Genomic DNA, 23,104 nt, shown 5'->3' with positions numbered 1-23,104 from the left:
CGGTCTCCCTCACCTACAGAAGGATGCTGCCTTGAGCTATTTTCCTGGGAGGTCGGTCACGAGGATCAGATTTAAGCAAAACCTCTGGCCCGGTCCTCTGAGTGGCGGACTCATGCGCGCACACACATTCATGAGGGCGTGTGCTGCAGTCTCTCAGTGTGAAAACAGCTACGTGCCACTGGCGTCCATTCAAAAGGCAGCGTGGCCACTCCCGCACCCCCCACCCCCAGGGCTGCGGGACTGCAGACACTTCCTTTAAAGACAGCACACATGCAGGCACCGGCGTATACACACACACACACACACACACACACACACACAGCAATTTTCAGGCGAGAGCTGAGCAACTAATTTTCCCACATAAAATGTATTCTTCCTTCTCTTGTTATTATAGGCTGGGGCAAAGACATAATAAAAACACTCTGAGTCTGGCAAAGAAAAACAAGAACAACAACATGAAATTCGATTTGAAACTGGAAGTAATCATTGTGTCTATAATCCTAAAAAAAATTAATCAATCAAGGAGTAGCTTTTAGAGCTGGTCTTAAGTTAGGCAGAAGGATCTGAGTCATAGTTTTCCTCCCTCAAATGCCGCTCTACCTGTACTTCCGTAAGGGTTAAAAGTCCCACCGATCCCCAGAGCCACTGGTTCTAGACCCACGGGCGCCCTCTATATCCCCTCCTTACTTACCCCATCAAGTTACCCAGGCCTGCAACTTCTTTAAATCAACAACAGAAATAAACTGTGGGTGGGGGTTGCTGATGGTCGGTGTGTGATTAAAGAAATTTGGGGCATGCTCCCTCTGCTGCCCTGTCTTGGAGAATCCCTGGCATATTAGTATATTGAAGGGTTTGCTGCAACTTAAAAAAATAAAAGAACACTTTAACCTAGAGTTTTCTAAAGGCATTTTGCCATGGAACCCCTTTGCGCTGAACATCCATCACAGTCTGAAGGAGGGCTGGTGTTCCTCGGTACACAGTCTGGGAACCACTGGCCTTCCGGCTCCAGTTCAGGTCCTCAGCCTAGCGCACAGACCTCCAAGCGGGGCCTGCCTGCCTGCCTCTCCGGTTTCACCTCCTCTTGTGCCTTAGGTCAACCTCCTTGCTCCAGCCACACCGCCCTGCTCACATCTCCTCATGCATGGGAGGGTGTTCATGCCTCCAAGCCTTTGCCTAAGCCGTCTCCTCAGCCTGGAATGCTGTTCCCTGCTTCCCTCCTACAGATGCCTCAGGACTGGCTGAAATGTCTCCTGCTCCGGAAGGGGCTTCCCAAGGCTTCGAACTGGAGCTAATTGCTCCCTCAATTGCACCAGCCCTGCGCTTGGCACTTACCTGTAGAACAGCATGTCTCCCTATGCATACTGACAAATATTCATTTCACATGCTGTCTCCGGTTGTAGGCTGTGAATTTCTCAAAGGTAGGACTATGCTTCCTTTATTTCATAATAGGTATTTGCCAGCTGAACTTCCTCTTGTCTTCTAGTCTATTTTCTTAATATATTTTTCTCATTGTACAAGTAATTCATGCCCATTTTGTTATATATACATATATCTTCATATATATAAAGAAGAAATACCCATAATCCTAGAGGGATCAGGTGGATGAATCTCAAACTAATGTTAGCATAAGAATAACCTGAGTTTGCCAAAACCGGTTTGGCTCAGTGGATAGAGCGTCAGCCTGTGGACTGAAAGGTCCCAGGTTCGATTCCGGTCAAGGGCATGTACCTTGGTTGCGGGCACATCCCCAGTAGGGGGTGTGCAGGAGGCAGCTGAATTGTGTTAAAAAAAAAAAAAAAAGAATAACCTGCGTGAGCTTGTTAAAAAGAGAGGTGCTGCCCAGCCGGAATGGCTCAGTGGTTGAGCATCAACCTATGAACCAGGAGGTCCCTGTTCGATTCCCAGTCAGGACACATGCCTGGGTTGCAGGCTCGATCCCCAGTGAGCAGCCAATCAATGATTCTCTCTAATGATTGATGTTTCCATCTCTCTCTTCCTCTCCCTTCCTCTCTGAAATCAATAAAAATAGATTTTTTTTTAAAAAAAAAGAGAGGTGCTCACCTAAGTGTCTATTGGATAAAGAAGATGTGATATATACAATGGAATATTACCCAGCCATGAAAAGAATGAAATCTTACCATTTGTGACAGACCTAAGTGTATTATGCTAAGTGAAATAAATCAGACAAGAAAGACAAATACCTTCTGATTTCACTTATACTAATATGTGGAATCTAAAGAACAATATAAATGAACAAACAAAACAGAAACAGAGAACAGAATGATGGTTGCCAGAAGGAAGGGGGGGTTGGGGGAAGGGGCAAAAAAAGTGAAGTGATTTAAGAACTACAAATTCTTGTCCAAAGTGGCTGTAATTGTGGGGTGTGATGAGACAAGCACCCCGCTAAGCTGCTGGTGGGAGAGGGGAGAGGCAGACTCTTTCTGGAGAAGAAGGTCCCAAGGCCTTAAATAGCGGGCGGCCCTTTGGCTCAGTAGCTTCATCTCTAGGAAGCTGTCCTGGGCAGGCAATGGGCCCGTAGACAGAGCTGTATGCGCAGTGATGTTACAAAATAGTCATGGGGATGCAAAGTGCAGCATAGGAAATATAGTCAACACTATTGTAATAACTAAGTATGGTGCCAGGTGGGTCCCGTCTAACCACTGTGCTGTACACCTGAAACTAATATATGTCAATATTGTAATTGAAACATTAACAATATTTTTAATAGAAATGCTCAACCCGCAGCTTTGCCATCCAGCTTCTGCCCCAGTGCGTGTGTGCACGTGTTTAATAAACTTCCAGATCATTCTAAAACACATATGTCATTAACGGTCACTGTTCGGGTGATTTCCGACATTTCTTTTTTTTTTTTTTTTAATATATTTTATTGATTTTTACAGAGAGGAAGGGAGAGGGATAGAGAGTTAGAAACAGCGATGAGAGAGAAACATTGGTCAGCCGCCTCTTGCACACCCCCTACTGGGGATGTGCCCGCAACCAAGGTACATGCCCTTGACCGGAATCGAACCTGGGACCCTTCAGTCCACAGGCCAATGCTCTATCCACTGAGCAAAACCGGTCAGGGCGATTTCCGACATTTCTGTGCCATAAACAAGCCTATGGTAAACATCACTGCACATACAGCTCTGTCTACGGGCCCATTGCCTGCCCAGGACAGCTTCCTAGAGATGAAGCTACTGAGCCAAAGGGCCGCCCACTATTTAAGGCCTTGGGACCTTCTTCTTCAGAAAGAGTCTGCCTCTCCCCTCTCCCACCAGCAGCTTAGGGGGGTGCTTGTCTCATCACACCCCACAATTACAGCCACTTTCGACAAGAAAGAATACAAGAATAGTGGCTATTAAATGTGAAAGAAAAATTGCCTAGCTGGGTGATTTTTTAAGAGGAACATTTAGCGAGCTTTTGAAGCATAATTACTGTTTCAGCCCGCCGAACCACAGGCTCATTATTTTCTTTCGGCTCGTGGTTGGCAATTTTGTCAAAGCCCTGAGCACCCATCACTTCATCTGTTCCCTTGGGCTTATGCTACTTGTGTGTTTCCCTAGAAGAGTCTTTCTCCCTTCCTCCCTCCCTTCCTCCTTTGAGTTTCCTGCTTCCCAGAGGCTCAGCTAACTGGCAGGTCCCCTCTCCTGAGATGCACCAGCCCTGCAGGCAGGGGGTCGACAGCCTACCACCTAGCACAGTGGTCAGCAAACTCATTAGTCAACAGAGCCAAGTATCAACAGTACAACGATGGAAATTTCTTTTGAGAGCCAAATTTTTTAAACTTAAACTTCTTCTAACGCCACTTCTTAGAAGTGGTATTTTGTGGAAGAGCCACACTCAAGGGGCCAAAGAGCCGCATGTGGCTCGTGAGCCACAGTTTGCCGACCACGGACCTAGAATGTTGCCCAAAGCTCAATATTTCTTAGTTGTCATATTTCACGTTTTCTCCTTTTCTGCCTCCATCCAACTCTGGCAAGCAAGGGTGCCCCTGGCAGAATTTCTCAAAGTCTGGATCCTCCTGCACCTAAGGAAGAAGCCCCGTGGGCCAGCGGATTCGGGCCTTAGAATGGGAGAGGCCACAACTCCCTCCCCTGTGCCCACGGAGCGGAGGATCTGCCCGAGCTCCCATGTTGTACCAGGAGGAGAGAACAGTGCTGACCAAGTCCATGGACAACAGTCTTTACATGTTCAATGTTCATCCTCTGACTGGCTGTTCCCAAGCTAGAAATCTCTCCCAGAGAATGCTCACCCGCATGTATAGTGCTGTCTGCAAGGACTTTCCCTGCTGTTTGCAACTGGGGGGGAAAAGCCCATCAGTGGGCAGCTGGTTAAAGAAGCAATGGTCCTTCCATTTGAAAGAATACCAGGCAGTTGCACCAGGTAGTTTAAAATACTGAGTCAAAAGAGAAAAAGGAAAAAGACAGTGAGGCAGACTTGCATGGATGGCAGAAAAAATATCTACTATTACATGAAAACAGCCAACATTTAATGAGGATCTACTGCATGCCAGGCACCATGGAGAAAAAGGCAAAAGCATGTGAATCCCCCGCCCCAGTGAGATGGGCATGGCCAGGGTTTGTAACTAAACAGAAATAAAGCTGAAAGGAACTGTGTAGGTGTACTCAGCAGGGACTTGGTTTTGATGAGGGTTTTCTGATTTTACTCTCTAGGCTTCTATATTGTTTGAGTTTTCCCCACAATAAATATGCATTGTGTTTGTAATTAAAATAATACAAAATGAGCCCAGCCGGTGTAGTACAGTGGTTGAGCATCGACCTATGAGCCAGGAGGTTCGATTCCTGGTCAGGGCACATGCCAGGGTTGCGGGCTCAGTCCCCAATAAGGGGTGTGCAGGAGACAGCCAATCAATGATTCCCTCTCATCATTGATGTTTCTCTCTCTCTCTCTCTCTCTCTCTCTCTCTCTCTCTTTCTTAATTCCTCTCTGAAATCAACAAAAATATATTAAGAAAAGAAAAATAATACAAAATGAGGAAATGAAGTACAGGGGACATGCAGAAATGGAGTCCAGGATACAGCCAGGGCCAGAGAGCTGGGACACTATTGCTCTGGCTTCCCATCGGATCATAGGTGTGATCTTTAATTTCTCAAGGAAAATAAGGCAGAGAAACAAAACCTCTGTGGGGGAGGTTTGAAGGTTACCCCAGCTGTTACTGCCTGACGCACAGGCTTCAGGTCTCAAGTCTGGAATCCAATTCAGGATCAAGTGTGGCATTTACTTGTCCATCCTCTTTAGTTTCCTTTCATCTAGAGCAGTTCCCTCAGCCCATTTGTGTCTTTGCAGACATGTAGATACTTGAAAAGTCCAAGCCAATTGTGTTAAAACTGCAATTACTTGAAACATCATACTTGAATTCTACGTGGTATCCTCATCCTGTGTAAAATTTCTTATTCCACGAGGTGGCGCTCTCGGTAGGCCTTGGGCCTCAAAAGCCCTTGTGAAAGGGCAATGAAGGGCAAGCAAGCAAGGCTATTTGGTAAAGCTCAGCATATTGGAAATGCCTTCATATTTATAAAGGTGCTATTCTCTTGAGCGCGACTTCTCACATATGATTCATAATCACTTCGCTCTGTTTATGGGTTCTGGAGCATAGCGTCCTAAGATTCTGCCTTCTAACAAGAGGCCAGGTGACTGGGATGCTACTGGTCTGCAGACCACGCTTTGAGGAGCAGGTATAGAACAAGCACGAGAAAAAAGATATCTACGGGGTGCCCCCCAAAATGTAAATACACACTTGAGCTGATAGCTCATGTTTCTCTTCAGATTTAACCCATTGGAATTAATAATTATTCAAAGTGTGTATACATCTTTGGGGACACCCTGTATTTATAATTAGGCAACTTTTATTTTTATACCATAATGAGCAATGGTGCTTCTCCTATTGCTGTCTCCCACCACTCCCACCCTCACTGTCTCCCATCCCTCTCTCCCTCGATATCCCCCACCTCTCCCTCCCTCCGTCCCTTCACCCCAGCCCTTTGGCCTCCTTGCTCTCCATACTTTAGGGCTTTTGCTGTACTTGTTCCCTCTGCCTGGAAAGCTCTTTCCGCAGTAGCCTTCTGCTTGGCTGATGTCCTGGGCTCCCTCAAGCTGTTGCTCAAATCTCATTCTTTTTCTTCTTTTTCAATTGATTTCAGAGAGGAAAGGAGAGGGAGAGAGAGGTAGAAACATCAATGATGAGAGAGAATCATTGATTGGCTGCCTCCTGCACGTCCCCCACTGGGGATCGAGTCCGAAACCCAGGAATGTGCCCTTGACCAGAATTGAACCTGGGAGGTTTAGTCTGCAGGCCAACACTCTATCCACTGAGCCAAATCAGCTAGGGCTCAAATCTCACTTCTTAATGAGGCTCTCCCAGACCATCCCACTAAACACTGACACCTGCCCCCAGCCCTGCTTCCTGTTCCCTTTCAATCTCTTGATTTTTTTCCCCATAGCCTCACCACCTTCTCACATACCAAATAATCTACTTAATATGCTTTTCTCTGCTAGAATCCAAACTCCATAAGGGTAGAGATTTTTGTCTGGTGTTTTCCCGCCACCAATATATCCTAAACACCTATAACAATGTTTGGCACACAGTAGGTACACAAGAAAATATTCATGCATCTTAATGGAAACTTCAAGATAACGGAGGCCAATCCCCTCATTTGGTTGATGAAGAAATGAGCTCCAGGTCTTTCTTTGGGCAACACAAAGACTGGCTCAAGGTCATTTAGACTGTAGGGATATTCTTCTAAATGAACATGATCAAAAGTAAGACTTGTTTGTATGGGTTAATTTTTAAGCTACAATTTTAATTTTTACTATGTGCACTAGGCCTTTTCCGAAAAGGATCTGAAGTAGCCAACAAGATCAAAGGTCATGTGAAATGGAACAGTCAGGAATCAAAATGGAAGCGATACCATCTAAAGGAAGAGGGAGCCCACGTAACAGGCACTTGAGGGTAGTAAATTACTCCACTGGGGTGCAGAATTTGGCTCGGAATTCTTTGGCAGCTGAGTTAAACAGGAAGCACGTGGGATTGCAAAGTGTCTGCCGTCTGAGCACCCAGAGGCATTGGTGCAGGAGAACTCTGAGCAACACCCATTGGATCCCAAATTAGCCAATGTTTACAAAAAACCCAAAGACACGATTTGAAGAATGCAATGCTTTTAACGGCAAAGACTAAGCATATAGCATTAAAGCACACAGCTCTTGTGCCTCAGGTGAATTCTATTCTGATGTTCTACCTGGAAATAAAGATGAAAACGAGAGAATCTAGAATACCTAGTTCAACGTGTCCAGAAATATCTTTCACAAATATCTGAGGTCTCATATCTTTGATAAACATTGAACCACGGGCAGTTAATTCATGGATTAGATTGTCATGTTTAAGAAATATTTAATGAGCTTTTACTATAAATGTTTGTTTTCCTTCCCCCACAGGGCTCTCCTCAGCCCAGCTATCTCCCAGCTACATGAAGGGAAGCCACTTCTGTTTCTCCAAGTTGCATAAAGTAATTGCCAGGGTTTATCATGTGTCCAAAAGAGAGACACTGCGCATTGGTAACGCATTCTGGTCACCAGGGAATTGTCCTCCACCACTGAGCAGGCACAATTGCCGTTTTCTAGGAATGCTTTTTCAAAACCCAGGTGTTGTTTTTACAAAGCCTCTCACTATCCTCCGAGTGAATACTAGTCAATATATTTAAAAATGACAATAAATTTTTTCTTATACACCCCTTATCTTTTTTTTTTTAATTTAAAGAATTGCTCTTTTTTTTTTGGCGGGGGAGGCTGGTGTGCTTAAACTTTTTTTTCTTTTGTGGTAAAATACACATAAAATTTACCCTCTTAACCATTTCTTCATACTGTACAACCATTACCACCATCCATCTTGCAAAACTGAAACATTAAACAACAACCATTAAACGATAACCCAATTCTCCCCTTTCAGCCCCTGGCAACCACTCTTCTACTTTCTCTCTCCATGCTTGTTTGTTTTTAGTATGTTTATTGATTTTAGAGAGAGAGGGAGAGATAAAAATAAAATCGCTGAGAGACATCAATCTACTACCTCATGCATGCCCCCTACTGGGGATTGAGCCTTAACTGGGAATCGAACTGGTGACCTCCTGGTTCCTGGGTCATCGCTCAACTACTGAGCCAACCGGTCAGGCCCCTTCCTTGCTCATTTTTTAATCAAGTTGTTTGTTGTTGAGTTTTAGGGGTTCTCTCTATATTCTGGATATGAATCCCTTATCAGATATATGATTTGTAAATATATTTTATATACACTGAGTGGCCAGATGATTATGATCTCTGAACGCATATATATTGTATATATATTAGAGGCCCAGTGCATGAATTCGTGCATGGGTGGGGTCCGGCCAGCCTGGCCAGGGGGAGGGGACATGGGTGGTTGGCGGCCTGCCTGCTGGTTGAACTCCTGGTCAAGGGGACAATTTGCATATTAGCCTTTTATTATATAGGATATACACTGAGTGGCCACATTATTATGCGTTCAGAGATCATAATAATCTGGCCACTCAGTGTATTTCTCAAGGCATTTTTTTTTTTTGTCTGACCGTGTCTTCAACTGAGCCCCTCTGTGCTCTGCCCATCATGGATGCGTCACACCCACGGAATGTTCTTTCTCCAGAAGGAGCCCCGAGAACCCCAGAGCACTAATAACAAACTGTACCTCAGTGAATGGCCCTGCCCCAGGGGCCCGTGGCAGGGCCCTTCCTAAACAATCAAGACCTCAGATGGTAAATTTGCATACCAAGGGGTCTCCCGAAATGGTCATGGCCCAAAGCTTCATGGAAGAAAGAAAGGCCTCCCCATTCGCCCTCTTGTTCTTACTAGCCCTACCAGAGCAGCAGCCGGACCCTGAGCTTGGCTCGGCTCTGGGACACACACTTTTAACTAGTGGCTGGTGGCGTGACAGAGCTTCTACAGAGGGTTTTGGATGCCGGTTCAGGGTTGGTCCTCACTCTGAAGGCACTGAAATCCACTCCTTCCTTTCCCCAGGACCAGTTCCAGGTTCCTTCTAAGTCCCAACCATGGCGCTGCCCAAGGCACTGCTCCTGTCTCTACGTTCTCTTAACAAACTATCCTCCTGCTGCCAATTCTGGCCCCAACAACCCAAGCCCTGAGGAGGGCAGAGGTGGCTGCACCAGAAACTCATGGAATGGTTTCTGGCACTCGCCAGACCCCCCTGTGCCAAGAGGTTCCAGGAAAACGGGCACATCCCAGGATTGGAGGAAGTGGGGCAGCAACAGGGGACTTTTTCCTAATGAATTCAATCAACTCAGAACAATAATCCACCGATGGTCAACTATAGATAGAAAACAACGCTGCAGGCTTTTGGAGGCATTTTTTTTTTTTTCCTAAAGAGAGAGAAAAATAGAAAATATTCCATGCACTGGCTCTCCAAATAAACCACTGGGGATATAAAACTCATCCATAAACATAGGAAGTATAAGCTTCAGTTTTGTATTATGGCCCATTAACTGGGGGTGAGAGGCGAAAGGGAAAACGGAGGAGAAGAAAGAAGGGAAAAGAGGAAGCAGAGAAAGGATGAGAGATGAGAGGGAGGGAGAACTTTGAAGGACGATAGAGAACCGCAATATTTCCAGAAGAAGAGACACAAAACCCAAGAGAGCCAAGTACAGTGAGAGATTGAGGATTCTCGAAAGGTTGTCATTTAAAGGTAAATCGCTGTTGTCACACCTTCCCACTTACATGAGCATCTTAGGAACATGGCGAGTCAGAGCTGCAAGGGCCTGAGCTCACCTTGACCAGTTCACCCTGCACTGGGCTGAAGAGTGCTCCTCCCCAGCCCCCACCTAATGCATGACTACCTGAAACGGCGGCGGGCAATGTGAGCAGAGCAAGGACAATGGGCCAGGGATAGAAGGTCACCAGAGTGAAAAGCCCCAGGTGCCTAGCAAAGGACAACTTGTCGGTTGGGACCTCACCCCCTGGGTGACCTTTCCTCCCCTAGCCTATCACTGGGCGTGCAGTTTGGACCCCTGACCTTTCCTCCCTAGAGATAACATCTAGGCCTCAGTTGTATTTCCACTCGAGGCCCAGGAAAGCAGCTAAACCAGACAGGTGACACCCAGGCTGACCTCAGGACCAGCAGCATTGGTTAATGACCACCTGCCCTGGCACTGACCAATCCATCAGTGGAGACCCCGACCCTGAGAGTCCACCCCTGGAAAGTTGCTAAATATTATATTGAGATCTTCCCCCTGGGACCTCCCCGAAAATCTCCACCCCGATCGCCTATTTCTTTGGTATTCCAAAACAGTTGAATAGCTTATTTTGAGAGAGGACGGCTATTTTTTAACAATGAAATCACCATTTATTTCTTTATTCTGAGCAGTTTTTTTTCAAGGCATGCCAAGTCCTGCTGGGGATTTTGGACTTAAAACTGTTCGTGAAGCAGACCCCTTGACATGAAATGAGTTAGCCACTCTTCGGGGGTTTCAACTGACATAAAATCCTATGCCACATACATTAAGCTTTTCGTTATTTTGTCGTTCTTAACCCTTTGTTGGATCATGTCTCTGAAAAACTGATAACAGCTATGGACCGTTTTGCAGAAAATGGTGTGCTCTCACAACTTTTGGCACCTACTCTCAGGGGTTCACCATGCACTGCCCCTGCCCCACTCTGTGGGCCCAGCTGTGGAGACTTGTCCTCAAATAGCCAGGCAGGCAGAGTTCTTGCTGAGCAACTTGAGGGACCCTCTCCCGACTCTTAAAGACTGAGCCAAGCCAATGGGAGTCCGGCAGAAATCCCCAGGGGACGGTGGAGGCTTTATGGAAGGGACTGGTGGAATACGAGAGCTGGAAGGGACCCGGGGCTGATAGGCTGTCTCTCCGCTGTGCCTGGAGGCCACCATCCCCTCCCTTGCCCGAGGGCCTTAGCACTGTCCCCTTTTGTCAGCCTTGCTCCTCACCTCACCTTTTCCACCTGGTGCTCTACCTATCCCCAGGTCTTGGGTTGGACTCAACTTCCTCTTAGACACTTAGGAGCCCTGTGACCCCCTTTCCTTTGAATTTCTCCGTCACAGCATTTGTCCACTGTTGCAATTGGCTCTTGGCTAATCTGTATCTACTGTGTGGTTTGTCCCAGGAGAGAAGGCGCCCCCTGATTTTTATAATCTTCTTCCCAACAATGTGGAGAAAACCGAGCATGATGGATTGGGCAAAATGATTCCCCGGTACTTACTGTGACCAACGCCATCTCATGAAGCAAGCTGACCACCAGTTCACCCCTATCACCTGAAGGGAATCTTCCTGCATAAACAAGTGGGCCCATTAAGTTGTTTACTGCTTTGGATTTTAGTGTTTAACGAGCACGAGCTGAGCCACGGGGCTACAAGCCACCTGTGTTAGCTCGGACCACTTGGCTGTAGACAACAAGCCCCATCCCTTGTTGGGGGTGGAGATGAACTGTCTAGCTGCTGCCCAAGGCTTCTGTCTCTAAGTTCTCTTAATAAACTCGATGTACTCCCAGGGTTGTCAGCCTCTTTCTTCCGTCTCCAGGCCCCGGGAGATTTTCCCAACAAAGTTTCTTGAGTAAATAAATGAATAACTAACTGGCCGGTTTAATGCAGGGTTTCTCAACCTTGGCACTACTGGCGTGTTGCACTTGGTAATTTTTGCCGCCGGGGACTGTCCTGTGCAGTGCAGCATCCCTGGCTTTCCTGCCCACCAGATGCCAATAGCACCCCATTCAGGTGTGACAACTAAAAATCTCTCTGGACAAAGGGAGGCAAAATCACCGAGGTAGAAAAATCAGTTCCAATGAATGCATGTTGTTGACCTCGGAGCCCAATTGCCCATCTCGAGTCTCTGCCCGGGAGTGAGAGTTCAGTTAATCAGTTAACACCAATGGGGCGCTCAGTATAGGCTCATGAAATGGGTGGCTGAGCTCTTACCGCTCCTGGGAGGGGGGAGAAAATTCCACTATGCTTTTGCTATGGAGCGTTTCAAGCCTTTTAATGACTTGTTACAATGTGAGTACACAAGGGGGCGCTCCAAGTAACATGTTCAACCCCGGAGAAAGAAGGCCTTTCAAGGAGCTGGTGACTGGACACTCTTGTTCAGTGATGAGCTTGGACTAAGATGCTTTGTTATGCCGTCCGGGTGGGACAGCGAACCAGGGTCCTGGATTTAGAGAAATCCTTAGTCATTAAACCTACGATGAAAGATCCCTGCCTGTGTGGTTTCCTTGGAGACACAGTGAGGGTAAATAATTAAAAACCCACTTATGCTCCATAAATAAGTCATAAGCAGCAAGAAGAGAGTCTTCCCAGCTTCCACAGCAATGGCCCTGCTCTGGTAGCAGCAACGGACTGATGAATGGTCCGGGGGCTCTGGCCAGGTTGTTAGAAATCATCTAATCCGGGGGCTCTGGCCAGGTTGTTAGAAATCATCTAATCCTTTGCTTCTGACCGGAGTCCATGGCCCTGAAAACTGGGAAGTTGTATAACATTTTTGGGACATAACTTGGTGTGTGGTACAACTTTGTGCCTCTATAGCTCCCATCGTATTTTCAAAGGAGTCTAAACCCTGTCAATGTTACGAGCCATTCGTTTAATCTCATTTTAGAGATAAAGAATCTGAAGCTCTGAAGTTCAAGTTTCTGCAGCTGGAATCTAGCAGAGCCAGGACGCACTCAGATCTCCCTCTGCCTTCAGGCCCAGTGGGGTGGTGCTCTGACGGGAACCCGGCCTATGGGGTGGCAAGGTCTGAGGCCACCGAGGAACATGGATCCCAAGGCTTAGAGGGGTGGGAGGGTACTTTACCGGTAGAGTTGCCAGATAAAATATTGGATCCTAGTTAAATGCAAATTTCAGGTCAATGAATACTTTTATAGTATAAATATGTAGCAAACATTACATGGGACATATTTATACTCAAATATTCATTTATTTGAAATTCAAATTTAACCGGGCATCCTGGGTTTGGGGAGGTTTTGCTGGTTTTTGTTCAATCTGTCAACGCTGTCTGCCAGGACAGCCTCAGAGCCTTCAGTTGGGCAGCAAACACCGGAGCCCCAGCCAATGGATATCAATGACTCGGTGTTTGAGACTGGCTACCCCCAGCCCTGACTTCACTGGAGGCACAAGGCCCTTGGCCTCTGCTGATGGGACCTGCTTGGTTCTCTCTGTGACATCAGCAGGCCTGCGGAGTCTGTGAGCACCACAGATATCCTTTATGCATACGGCCTCTCAGAAGATGACATTTCACAGGTCTTTGAAGAATAAAGATCAAATTTATTGAATACAACACCCGCCAGAGTGCCTGCAGCTGTGTCACCGAGGCAGCTGGAGGGAGCGGTCTCGGTTTGGTGTGCTCGCTAGTGAAATTCCACTGGAGAGGGCTGCAGCCTCTCACTCGCCCACTCAAGACACCATCGGAAACATCGTAAGACCTTAGGAGACCATTTCTTTAGCAAGGAATAAATAAAAAAAATTAGTAAGAAAAATATGCATTTCATTCTTCTATTAAAAATAATATTTGCTGTAGGCAACCATCTTCCTGTTGCTCCGCCTTCAGCGTGGGAGAGGAAAAGAAATATAGAAAAACAGCTGAAGAACACCTGTGCTGTCCAGCTTCGTTTTCTGTCTTGTGCATTGCCTGGGATGAACCTTGTCTTCAAGTTGACATATCAATGGGGCTGCTTCCAAGCAGCGTTGTTTTCCCATTTGTGTCAGGCAAGGTTGCAGAGGGGACAGGGTGCAGCTGTCCGGTCAGTGCTATGCACTTCCAAGGAGCAAGGACTACCCAGAACTACAGGCCTTCGAAGGACCAAAGACAAAGAGAAAAAAAACTAGCCCCTAAGCCAGGCCATTTGCTAGAAGTGATCCACTACAAAAATAAAAATAAAAAATAAATCAAACCCAAAAACAAACCAGGTTCCTGTGTATGAAGGTACTTGGAAAAGTTCTTTATCTCTGTACAAGACAAAATATTCAAGTTTCAAAATATTCCAATGGCCTGCTGACTCTGAACCTCCTGCTGCTGCTCGCCACGCCCCAGGATGCTCCGACTTGGGGGGAGGTGGGCCGTGTGGGAAATTAGCCAGCCCCTCTGTATCTCTTCACGCCCAACATCAATGCAGCAAGATGGCTTAAGGACTGGCGGCTTGGCCTGAGGAATGGCTATGTTCAGTGGGAGCAGGGCAGGTTCAGAAATAAGTGCACAGAGCTCTTGGAATCGGGAATCGTCTGCTCTTCTTCGAATGTGGATGTCCTCCTGGGGATGAGTGTTGGCTCTTGCAGTCCTAAGTGCCATCAAGGGAGCCTTCCGTTCTCTGTAGTGACAAGACACAAGACGAGGTATGGTCACACCCTTCAGGACTGAAGACGGGCATGCCGAAATGCAGACAGCACTTCTCAAAAGAACTCCAAAGCAAGGCTGTCATCCACTGGCACCGCCCACACACATTTCCCCCTCGCTCCATGCCTGCCCTGCAGGGCCTACAGCCTCGACTGCCCATGTACATGTTGCACAGCAGACTACCAACCAACTCCCTCAAGCACCCACTGTGCACCCAGCACTACGTCCCATGGGTGCTACACTTACCCACAGAGGAAGACTAGTGAAGTCAAGAGAGACCTGTCTTCTTGCCCCGGCCGGCCCTGCCTCTAATATAATATGGGCCTTCTAGGTCTGTATTTTAATTTAAACAATGAAGGACTGAACTCTGATGATCAAACTTAAATCTTTTCAAATTATATGATTCTGCCTTAAAAAGGAGTGAAATTCTGATAGATTTCAAAATGGATCCACCTTGAAAATGCTACGCTAAGTGAACTAAGCCAGACACAAAATGAACAAATGTATGATTCCACCTATATGAGGTCTCCAGAATATTCAAATTTAGAAAGACAGAGTAGAACAGTGGTTGCCAGGGGCTGGGGGACAAGGGGGTGAGTGTTGTTAAAAGGGGTACAGAGTTTTGGTTTGGGATGATGAAAAAGTTCTGTGGGTGGATGGTGGTGATGATTGCACAGCAACGTGAATGTACTTAACGTCACTAAACTGTACACTTAATGGTGAACAAAAACAGATCCAGAGACAGAGAAGCATCGATCAGATGCTCAAACCTCAGAGGGAATGTAGGGAGGGTGGGGGTAAGGGGTAGAGGTCAACCAAAGGACTTGTATGCATGCATATAAGCATAACCAATGGACATAGACACCAGGGGGGTGAGGGCATGAACGGCAATGGGGGGATAAGGACACATATGTAATACCTTAATCAATAATAATAATAATAATAATAACAACAACAACAACAATAATAATTAATCTACTCTAAAAAAAATGGTTAAGATAGGCCAGGAAGCTCAGTTGGTTAGTGTGTTGTCCCAATACGCGAAGGTTGCAGGCTCGATCCCTGGTCAGGGCACATACTACAAGAATCAACTAATGAATGCATAAGTAAGTGGAACAACAAATCAATGTTTCTCTCTCTCTCTCCATTTTCTCTCTCTCGTTCTAAAATCAATCAATCAATAAAAATATTTAATGGTTAAAATGGTAAACTTTATGTTGTGTATAACAACAAAAAAAGGGATTCTATATGCCTTCTTGTAGTGTTCTCTAACTGCTTCATATGGTGTTTAGTCACCTGCCCACCCATCAGTGACTAGACCCACATCTTACCCAGGCAGTTCTCTATGCTGAGGATGCAATAACCTGATAGGCTCCCCCCCACCCCCACCCCCAGTTTTATATCCTGGAATTCTTGACAAACAACACAGCTGTGAACTAGAAGGTGGAAGAGGTCCTAACAAACGGTAGGAGTTCAGAGGTGGAGCAGGATGAAGGTCTGAGGGTCTTCAGCTGGAAGCCCAAGGCTCCGCCTTCTCCTCTGCCAGGAGAGACCCTGCGGGCAGGCCAAGCGAGCTGTGCCTTCGCCTCTGCCAGGAGAGACCCTGCGGGCAGGCCAAGAGAGCTGTGGCTTCTCCTCTGCCAGGAGAGACCCTGCGGGCAGGCCAAGAGAGCTGTGCTGGCCCCAGGGGGCTGGAGGCCCGCCAGCCTTGGCAGCTACCCCCGCCCCATTTCCTCCACCACCGGAGGGTGACCCTGGTGTCCAGCCTTTTTGCAGGGCCCAGACCAAGTCCCTCCCCAGTCACCTCTGCTCTCCTTCTCCGAGGGAAGCCAGCACGTAGGGAGCTGCTGTCGGACCAGCCCCACAGACAGGAAGGGCTGGGCCACAGTCAGCTGTGCCTGGGGATTTTGAAGTAAAGGTGAACACGCTCACATCTAAGGCCTGTGCTTAAATCAGAGGCCAGCCGCCAGCCACGCACAGACAGAGACGAAATCGCCCTGCTTTCTGGCCAAAGGTCATGTTGCTTCTAACACCCCGAGGGGACCTCTACTTCCTGCTTCTAGACTGTGCCCCTTATGAGCATTTCCAATAAACTAGGTCTGTGCTAGGTGCTCATTTAATTCTTGCAACAACCGGGGGAAGGAGCTTTAAAACTTACAACTTACAGATGAGGAAACCGAGGCCCTGAGAAATCTGCCCAAGTGACATGGCTGATAAGTGGCTAACAAGGAAAAAGTCCAGTTTTCATGGGGGGTCTCTGATCCTAAGTCTAAGCCTGGCTTTGGTTGAATCCTGTGACTTGGGTAAGCAAGTGCCTTGTCCTCTCTGTGACGGGGGCATCTCAAGGCCAGGTGAAGTGCCCACATCCACACCCAAACCGCCACAGCGTTTGATGAAAAGAACTTCAAAATAGATCATAAACTAGCCTTTAAATGATAGTTGGCATAGTACTTTGCACATGTTTCTCATTTAACCCTGAAGAAACTCCTAATAGGTAATTATTGTTTTTGTTGTTGTCATCTCCATTTTACAGATCAGGAAGCTTGAGGAAGACAGGATCACCCAAAAGATGTCTGGAGAACTGGATCTCACACTCCAGTCTCCTGATCCCAACTCCTGGGCAATGCCCACTGCAGCCTCGCTGCCCGCTGGCTCCCAGCAGGGAGGAAGTGAGTTGTAAATAGGAGTTGCCTTTCTTCAGTAAGAAGGCAAGGTTCTTTCCAAGATTCCGAGACCCACGCAGGCCCAGATTCCCCCTTTCGCTTAAGGACTGGGTGTTCTCTTCCACGTTATCTGTCTGCCTCCCTCCGCCACAAATACAATTTATAAACAAGGCAAAAATGGCAGAGGAAAATGAAGTCAGAGTGTGCCATTGAAGCAAGTCAAACAATACTAAATTGGTATTTGGCTGAGTGGCTATCTCATTGTTAAGATATTTCCTCCAATATGTTTTCAGAAGCACTGGCCATTAAACAACTGGGAATGATTGCCAGGTTTGATTTCAGGAAGGAAATCCCCTCCCATTTCCCTGCTGGGCAATTCAATTAATTTTCTCCTACCCCTCACCCACCAGCTGATTATTAGAGCAACTATACCTGCTTCTTTTATAAACAAAATGCTTTCACTTAAAGATTCAAAATTCCTTCCAATGGCTGGGAACCCCTGCTCTCCCACCAAAAGACTTGAGTATTTTGAAGAGCAGGACCAGCCCTGGGTGGGCTCTCGGGAGCATCCTAGGAGCAGATTTCTGGGCTCACAGGCCAGCTTCTGGGGAAAGGGAACGTTCTGTCTGTCCTGGACCTCCGAGCCTCTGTCCAGAGAGACCATTTGGATTGAAGATAAAGTAAATAAGTCGGTCCTGCAGGTCCAGCAGACCTGCCTTGGGTGGACACAGCCACGTTTACTGCAGCGTCTCCTTATCTGGCTCCCACGCTGCCCGTGGAACAACGGTCTCACCTTCCACTCTTCCGAGGCCATGATGGCTGGGACAGTGACATCACTTCTTGGAGGGAGTCTTGTGTCATGGGCTGGCTTGGGGAGGAGGGAGCCTGGACACTTACATTCCAGTCCTGGATCTGTATGAACTAGCTGGGTAACCCTGGGCAAGCTGTTTTGCCAATTTAGGTCTTGGTTTTCTCACCTATCAATTGGGCTCCCTGCCCTTCCGATGTAACAGTCTCTGATTTCAGCCTGGCTGGCTGGCTCACTAGTTGAGTGTCGACCTATGAACCAGGAGGTCACGGTCAGAGCACATGCCCGGGTTGTGGGTTCAATCCCCGGTGGGGGTCGTGCAGGAGGCAGCCGATCAACGATTTCCTCTCATCATTGATGTTTCTATCTCTCTCTGTCCCTCTCCCTTCCTCTCTGAATTCAATAAAATATATATTTAAAGTCTCTGATTTCAGAAGTCTGGGTGGGTTTAGGTTAGAAAAGGACTTTCATCCATTCCTTTTGTCTTTAAATTGATAGCTTTCCTCCACAATAAGGATGTCAGCGCTTCCTGTCTGTCAAAGGCACAATGACTTGTCTGTTTTATAAGAAGGAAGACTCAGGCAAAGAAAGGAAGCCAGGGGGCCCATTGGAAGGGCTATCAGCAGTCTTGCTGCAAGTTCTTCCCAGACCTTAAAGAAACAGTTTAGTGGGGCAAATTCTTCATCTCTGAAGATGCAAGCTGCCCTTTACTGCTGCACTGCAGCGTGGCTCATAAAAAGGCTGGGAGTAGGAAGACAGGGGAAGATGGGTCTTTGCAACATTTGAACTTGGACTTCTGCAAGCCTTCTTCCCAAGCCTGGACCCTGGACGAGCAGGAAATATGAACTTGGCTTGTTTGGAGCTAAGTGCCCTAGATTCCCAGTTCTCTGGGAGGGGATTTCCAAGGTCTCCCTTCATATGTGGGCTGAGATGTAATGATGGAAACAGTGAGAGAGAATATTTGACATCACAACTGGCGCAGCAAAGCTGGCTGGTCTAATGACCCAATCTCCATGGGCCCAGGGCTCCTGGTCTGAAACAGACGAGGCCAGTACATGGGTATAATCAGTGGGAATGCAGAATCTGGGTGAGTCTGGAAATATTTCACTGTTCAATGGACTATTTTAAAAAATGTATATAAAATGTGTACTTACAGAATATCTGTTTTCCATGAAATCTGTAAAACAAAGGGTAACAGGGAAGTGAGCAATGCAAAGAGAGCGTGTTTGGGTCCTCCCACCCCAGCATCTCAGGGGCTGATCCCAGAAGGGAAAGGGGGGGATGATGCAGAAGATGCCAAACCCACAAGCTTACTGGGTTCCCAGGTTTATGGCTCTTTTGCGCAGGCAGCTTCCCCTGGGCCCTGTGGCTCCATGTGACAAACATATAACGCCCCTGCCAGCTTATTTGACATTTAAATGACATATATATGTTTGTACTGATTTCAGAGAGAGGGAGAGAGAAAAACATCAACTGGCTGCCTCCTGCATGTCCCTCACTGGGGACTGAGCCTGCAACTCACGCATGTGCCCTGATTGGGAATCAAACCAGCAACCCCTCGGTGCATGGGACAACACTCAACCTCAACAACTGAGCCACACTGGCCAGAGCTCACTTGACATTTTAAACAGTTTTTAAAAACATTAGTACCACCAATTATTTTAGGAACAAAACTGAAAACCATAGAAAAGTAACAGATAAAAAGTATCCCCAGTTCGACTCTTCAAACCCTGTTGACACCTTTCATCTTTCCTGCTACCAGTAGGCTTCTTTCGGAGTTATAATAATACAGTACCTGCCATTTTATAGCCTATCTTTTTCACATAACATGATTTTGTAAACATTTTCTGGTACCTTCTTAAGCATTCTTGTTAGCAGCTGCATAATAATCATTTGATGGATGTTTATTTACTTATCCAGTCCCTTACTTTAATAATTTAGGTTCTTTCCAAGTTTTTGCTATTTTAAATAATGCTGCCATTATTTTCTTTGGGAATAAAGCTATTTTCATATGCCTTATTAGCCTGTCCATACCCGGGAGTGGAATCAACGGAGCAGAAAGTATAAACATTGCTGACACTCTTGGCATGTGTGGCCCAAGTGCTGGTCTGAAGGGCAGGACTGCCATATCCCTGACCCTGAAGAGACTCGATTCCACTGTCCAGAGACCACACTGTCCTCTTGCCAGAGTGCATGCTGGGACTAGCTGGCCCTGCCAGGCTTCAGTGATGAAAATGGCCCTGGCCAAATGTCAGGAAGAAGAGAGTAGGGGTAAGAAAAGCCCAATGAGACTGGCCAGTGTGCTCAGTGGTTGAGCATTGACCTATGAACCAGGAGGTCACGGTTCGATTCCCGGTCAGAGCACACACCCGGGTTGCGGCCTCGATCCCCGGTGTGGGGCGTGCAGGAGGCAGCTGATCAATGATTCTCATCATTGATATTTCTCTCTCCCTCACCTTTCCTCTCTCTAAAATCAATTTAAAAAATATATTAAAAGGAAAATCAATGAGAACTGGAGGCTGAATTGTCCCTGACTGCATTAGAGTTAGTTTTCACTACAAGGTAAGAAAGGGGTATGATTTGCCCCACTAATAGCAGAGTTTCTGAATGGTCAGTGACCCACATGTTGGGGCTGATTCCTAGAGACTGTGGACATAGACGTAAAGACGGAGAAGCCACAGGGACCTCTTGTTACCTGAGGTAGGCCCCGAGAGGAGATGTAGATTCGAATTGGGGGTGGCTGCCATTCTTGATGGCTATGGGGTGAAGGTGGGAAGGCCATAACCCCTCCCCAAGTCCCCAGTCTTACTGGTGGGAGCTCTCCAAGGGGCCTAGGCTTCTACCAGCCGCCCAAGCTCAAACCTGGTCCCTCCGGAGTCTGGGGCCGTCTCAGGGCCCACCTGTACAACCCTTCTGTTTCTTTCTCTAATTTAGAAATATCCTGTTTCCACACGTCCACTTCCCCCACGAGCCCTGTCTTATCACAGCTCCATTGTGTGTCCCCTCCAGAAGGAACAGGGCCAGAAAGTGCCTAAGGGGCCCCTTCTGTCCCAGCCGGGACAGAGGCAGGCGGCAATGGCCAAATGGATGAATCAGCCCGACCGACCGAGAAGCTGAGCCATTGTGTAAACTTCCACACATTGAGAGAGGCGGGCAGCACCCCACCCCCACCCCAAATCTGACCCGGGAGGACCCAAAGGACCCCATGCTTCCTGCTCCCCCAAAGCCCCAAAGGCTCTGGAATGAAAGGAACGAGGGGGAAAGCCTCAATCCGTGTTCCCTAAAGCAATCTGAATACAAAACACTAACATTTGAGTCTGCTGATATACACCAAGTTTCTGTACACAAGTTTTTGTCGTTTTCTTTGTGGTAATAGAGGAACCACAACAAAAATAGAATCTGGAGAGCAGTATTTTTTCCCCCCACAGAGTACATTTTTACCCTCTCGAAGTCCAAGCCTGGGCTACTCTGGGCCTTGCAGGGGGAGGGGGAGGGTAGGGGACTGGCCCTCATGCTCCTCTCGCCCTCCCAGAGGGGACATGCACGGAGGCCCTCTGTTCTATTTTCTGAATGACCAGCTACTCCTGGTTTACTGGGTTTCTCCCCCTTTAGAAACATCTGTAAGTCTGAATCCCAGGCAAAGGGAAGCAGAAGGTGGAGGCTGAGTGAGCAGATACTCAGGCGGGAAGGCGGGCTCTGTCTGACCCAAAAGGCTTAGGTTAGTGTCTGGAGCGGGACTGGGCATCTTTTCCCAGGGCCTGGAGTCGTCAGGTGGGATGTGCCCAAGACACCTCCCAAGGTGGGCACAGGGCACCTAGAGAGGAAAACCAGCTCTGCTGTTGGAAGATCGCGGGAGGTGAATGCCTCTAAGCCGGGGTTTCTTAACATTGGCACTCTCGGCATCCTGGTCTGGATAAGTCTTTGATTTGGGACTTGCCCTGTGCACTGGGAGGTGTCCTGTGCACTGGGAGGTGTCCAGCAGCATCCCTGGCCTCCACTCACTACATGCTGTAGCATCCCCCTCCCCGCAAGTTATGACAACCAAAAATGTCTCCAGACATGGCCAAATGTCGCCTACATTGAGAACCACTGCTGTAAGCGCTGGAAATCTCACTCAGGCTGGAGTTCTTTCACTGGGAAGAACTTGACCGTGCTGCTAATTGTAAGAAACCACTTTACCCTTCTGTTTCAAAATCCAGTGTAGACATGGGCTAATTGGTTTTGCTTTGGATGACCTGCGAGCCACTTTATAAAGAATTAGCTGAAGCCCAACAAAATGTGCCGAATCAGAGGTAAACTTTCCTGGTCAGAAATCACAGTTCACACAGTCGTGGCTCAGCCAGGCGGAGGGAGCTGCTGAGAGCCATGGACCGCCAGTTTACAGAGAGGCTCCCTACCCCGCCATCACTTCTCTAGGAGAACAAGGGGGAGGGAAAGAAAATTAAATCGTTCCTTGGCTTAGCCAGAACCAGACAGAGAAGGAGGAAGTCGATGACAGAGAAGTGGTGGGTGTGAGGTGGGGGTTGACTCCAGGTCACCCTGCAACCCAGAGCACCTGAGGTAGGAACAAGCCCCGGGAAGACACTGCCATCTAGCTCCAGAACTCAGGGGAGTAACCGATGATCCTGCACGAAGTCCTTGGCCACGGGATGGGAGTAGATCGGGTCTGCTTACGGGTTAAGAGAGAGGCACCACACTGTAACCTCGGCTACTTTCTTTAACCGCTCACCTCTTTGGACCACTACCTTACTACTTCAGCCTAACCATAAGCCATAACTAGAGCGGCTATTGCTGACTCAGATTTGCAAATAAGTGAAAAGGGAACAAGAACTTTGGGAAATCTCAAGTGCTAAGCTTGCAGATGTAGACCACGAGGCATTACCAGTATTTTCTCCATTTCCCTAAGAAACAGAAGATTACAGAGAGAGAAGCTCTCAATTTGGTTTCTTTCTGATGTAATTTTTCTAGTTCTGGGCACCCCTCTCCTTCCTTCCCTAACATGTAGCAACAAATCATCTTTTTTTTTCCCTTTAATTTAATTCTTTATTGTTTAAAGTATTACACATGTCTCCTTTTTCCCCCATTGACCTCCCCCAGTGGTTCCCACCCCCTTCACCACCTCCAGCACATGCCCTCACCCCCCTACTGTCTGTGTCCATGGGTTATACTTATATGCATGCATACAAGTCCTTTGGTTGATCTCTCACCACACCCCGCACCCTCCCGCCCCCCCTCCCCCCCCCGCACCTTCCCTCTGAGGTTGG

At 47.5% G+C, this 23,104-nt stretch overlaps 1 protein-coding gene across 10 annotated transcripts in view; it reads right to left on the bottom strand.

Annotated features, from left to right (window-relative positions):
• Window positions 1-13,282: 13,282 nt before the first annotated feature.
• Window positions 13,283-23,104, bottom strand: part of PECAM1 (platelet and endothelial cell adhesion molecule 1) — a 68,850-nt gene continuing 59,028 nt past the window's right edge. For 7 of the 10 annotated variants that reach the window (XM_079796870.1, XM_079796871.1, XM_079796869.1 and 4 more), the window contains 2 exons: window positions 18,995-19,017; window positions 13,283-14,343 (listed from right to left, as the gene is read on the bottom strand). Coding sequence is in view for 4 of the 10 variants with exons in the window: in XM_079796874.1 (XP_079653000.1) it covers window positions 14,314-14,343; window positions 18,995-19,017 (53 nt within the window). In the remaining 6 variants the exon portion in view is untranslated. The remainder of the gene's footprint in view (window positions 14,344-18,994; window positions 19,018-23,104) is intronic. The other 3 variants (XM_079796873.1, XM_079796875.1, XM_079796868.1) reach the window with 1 other exon arrangement.

This window comes from Cnephaeus nilssonii (assembly GCF_951640355.1).
Source record: "Cnephaeus nilssonii genome assembly, chromosome: 19".
NCBI classification, from domain to species: Eukaryota; Metazoa; Chordata; class Mammalia; order Chiroptera; family Vespertilionidae; genus Cnephaeus; species Cnephaeus nilssonii.
The sequence above is the reverse complement of the archived record's forward strand: the minus strand, read 5'-3'. Positions and strand labels throughout refer to the sequence as shown.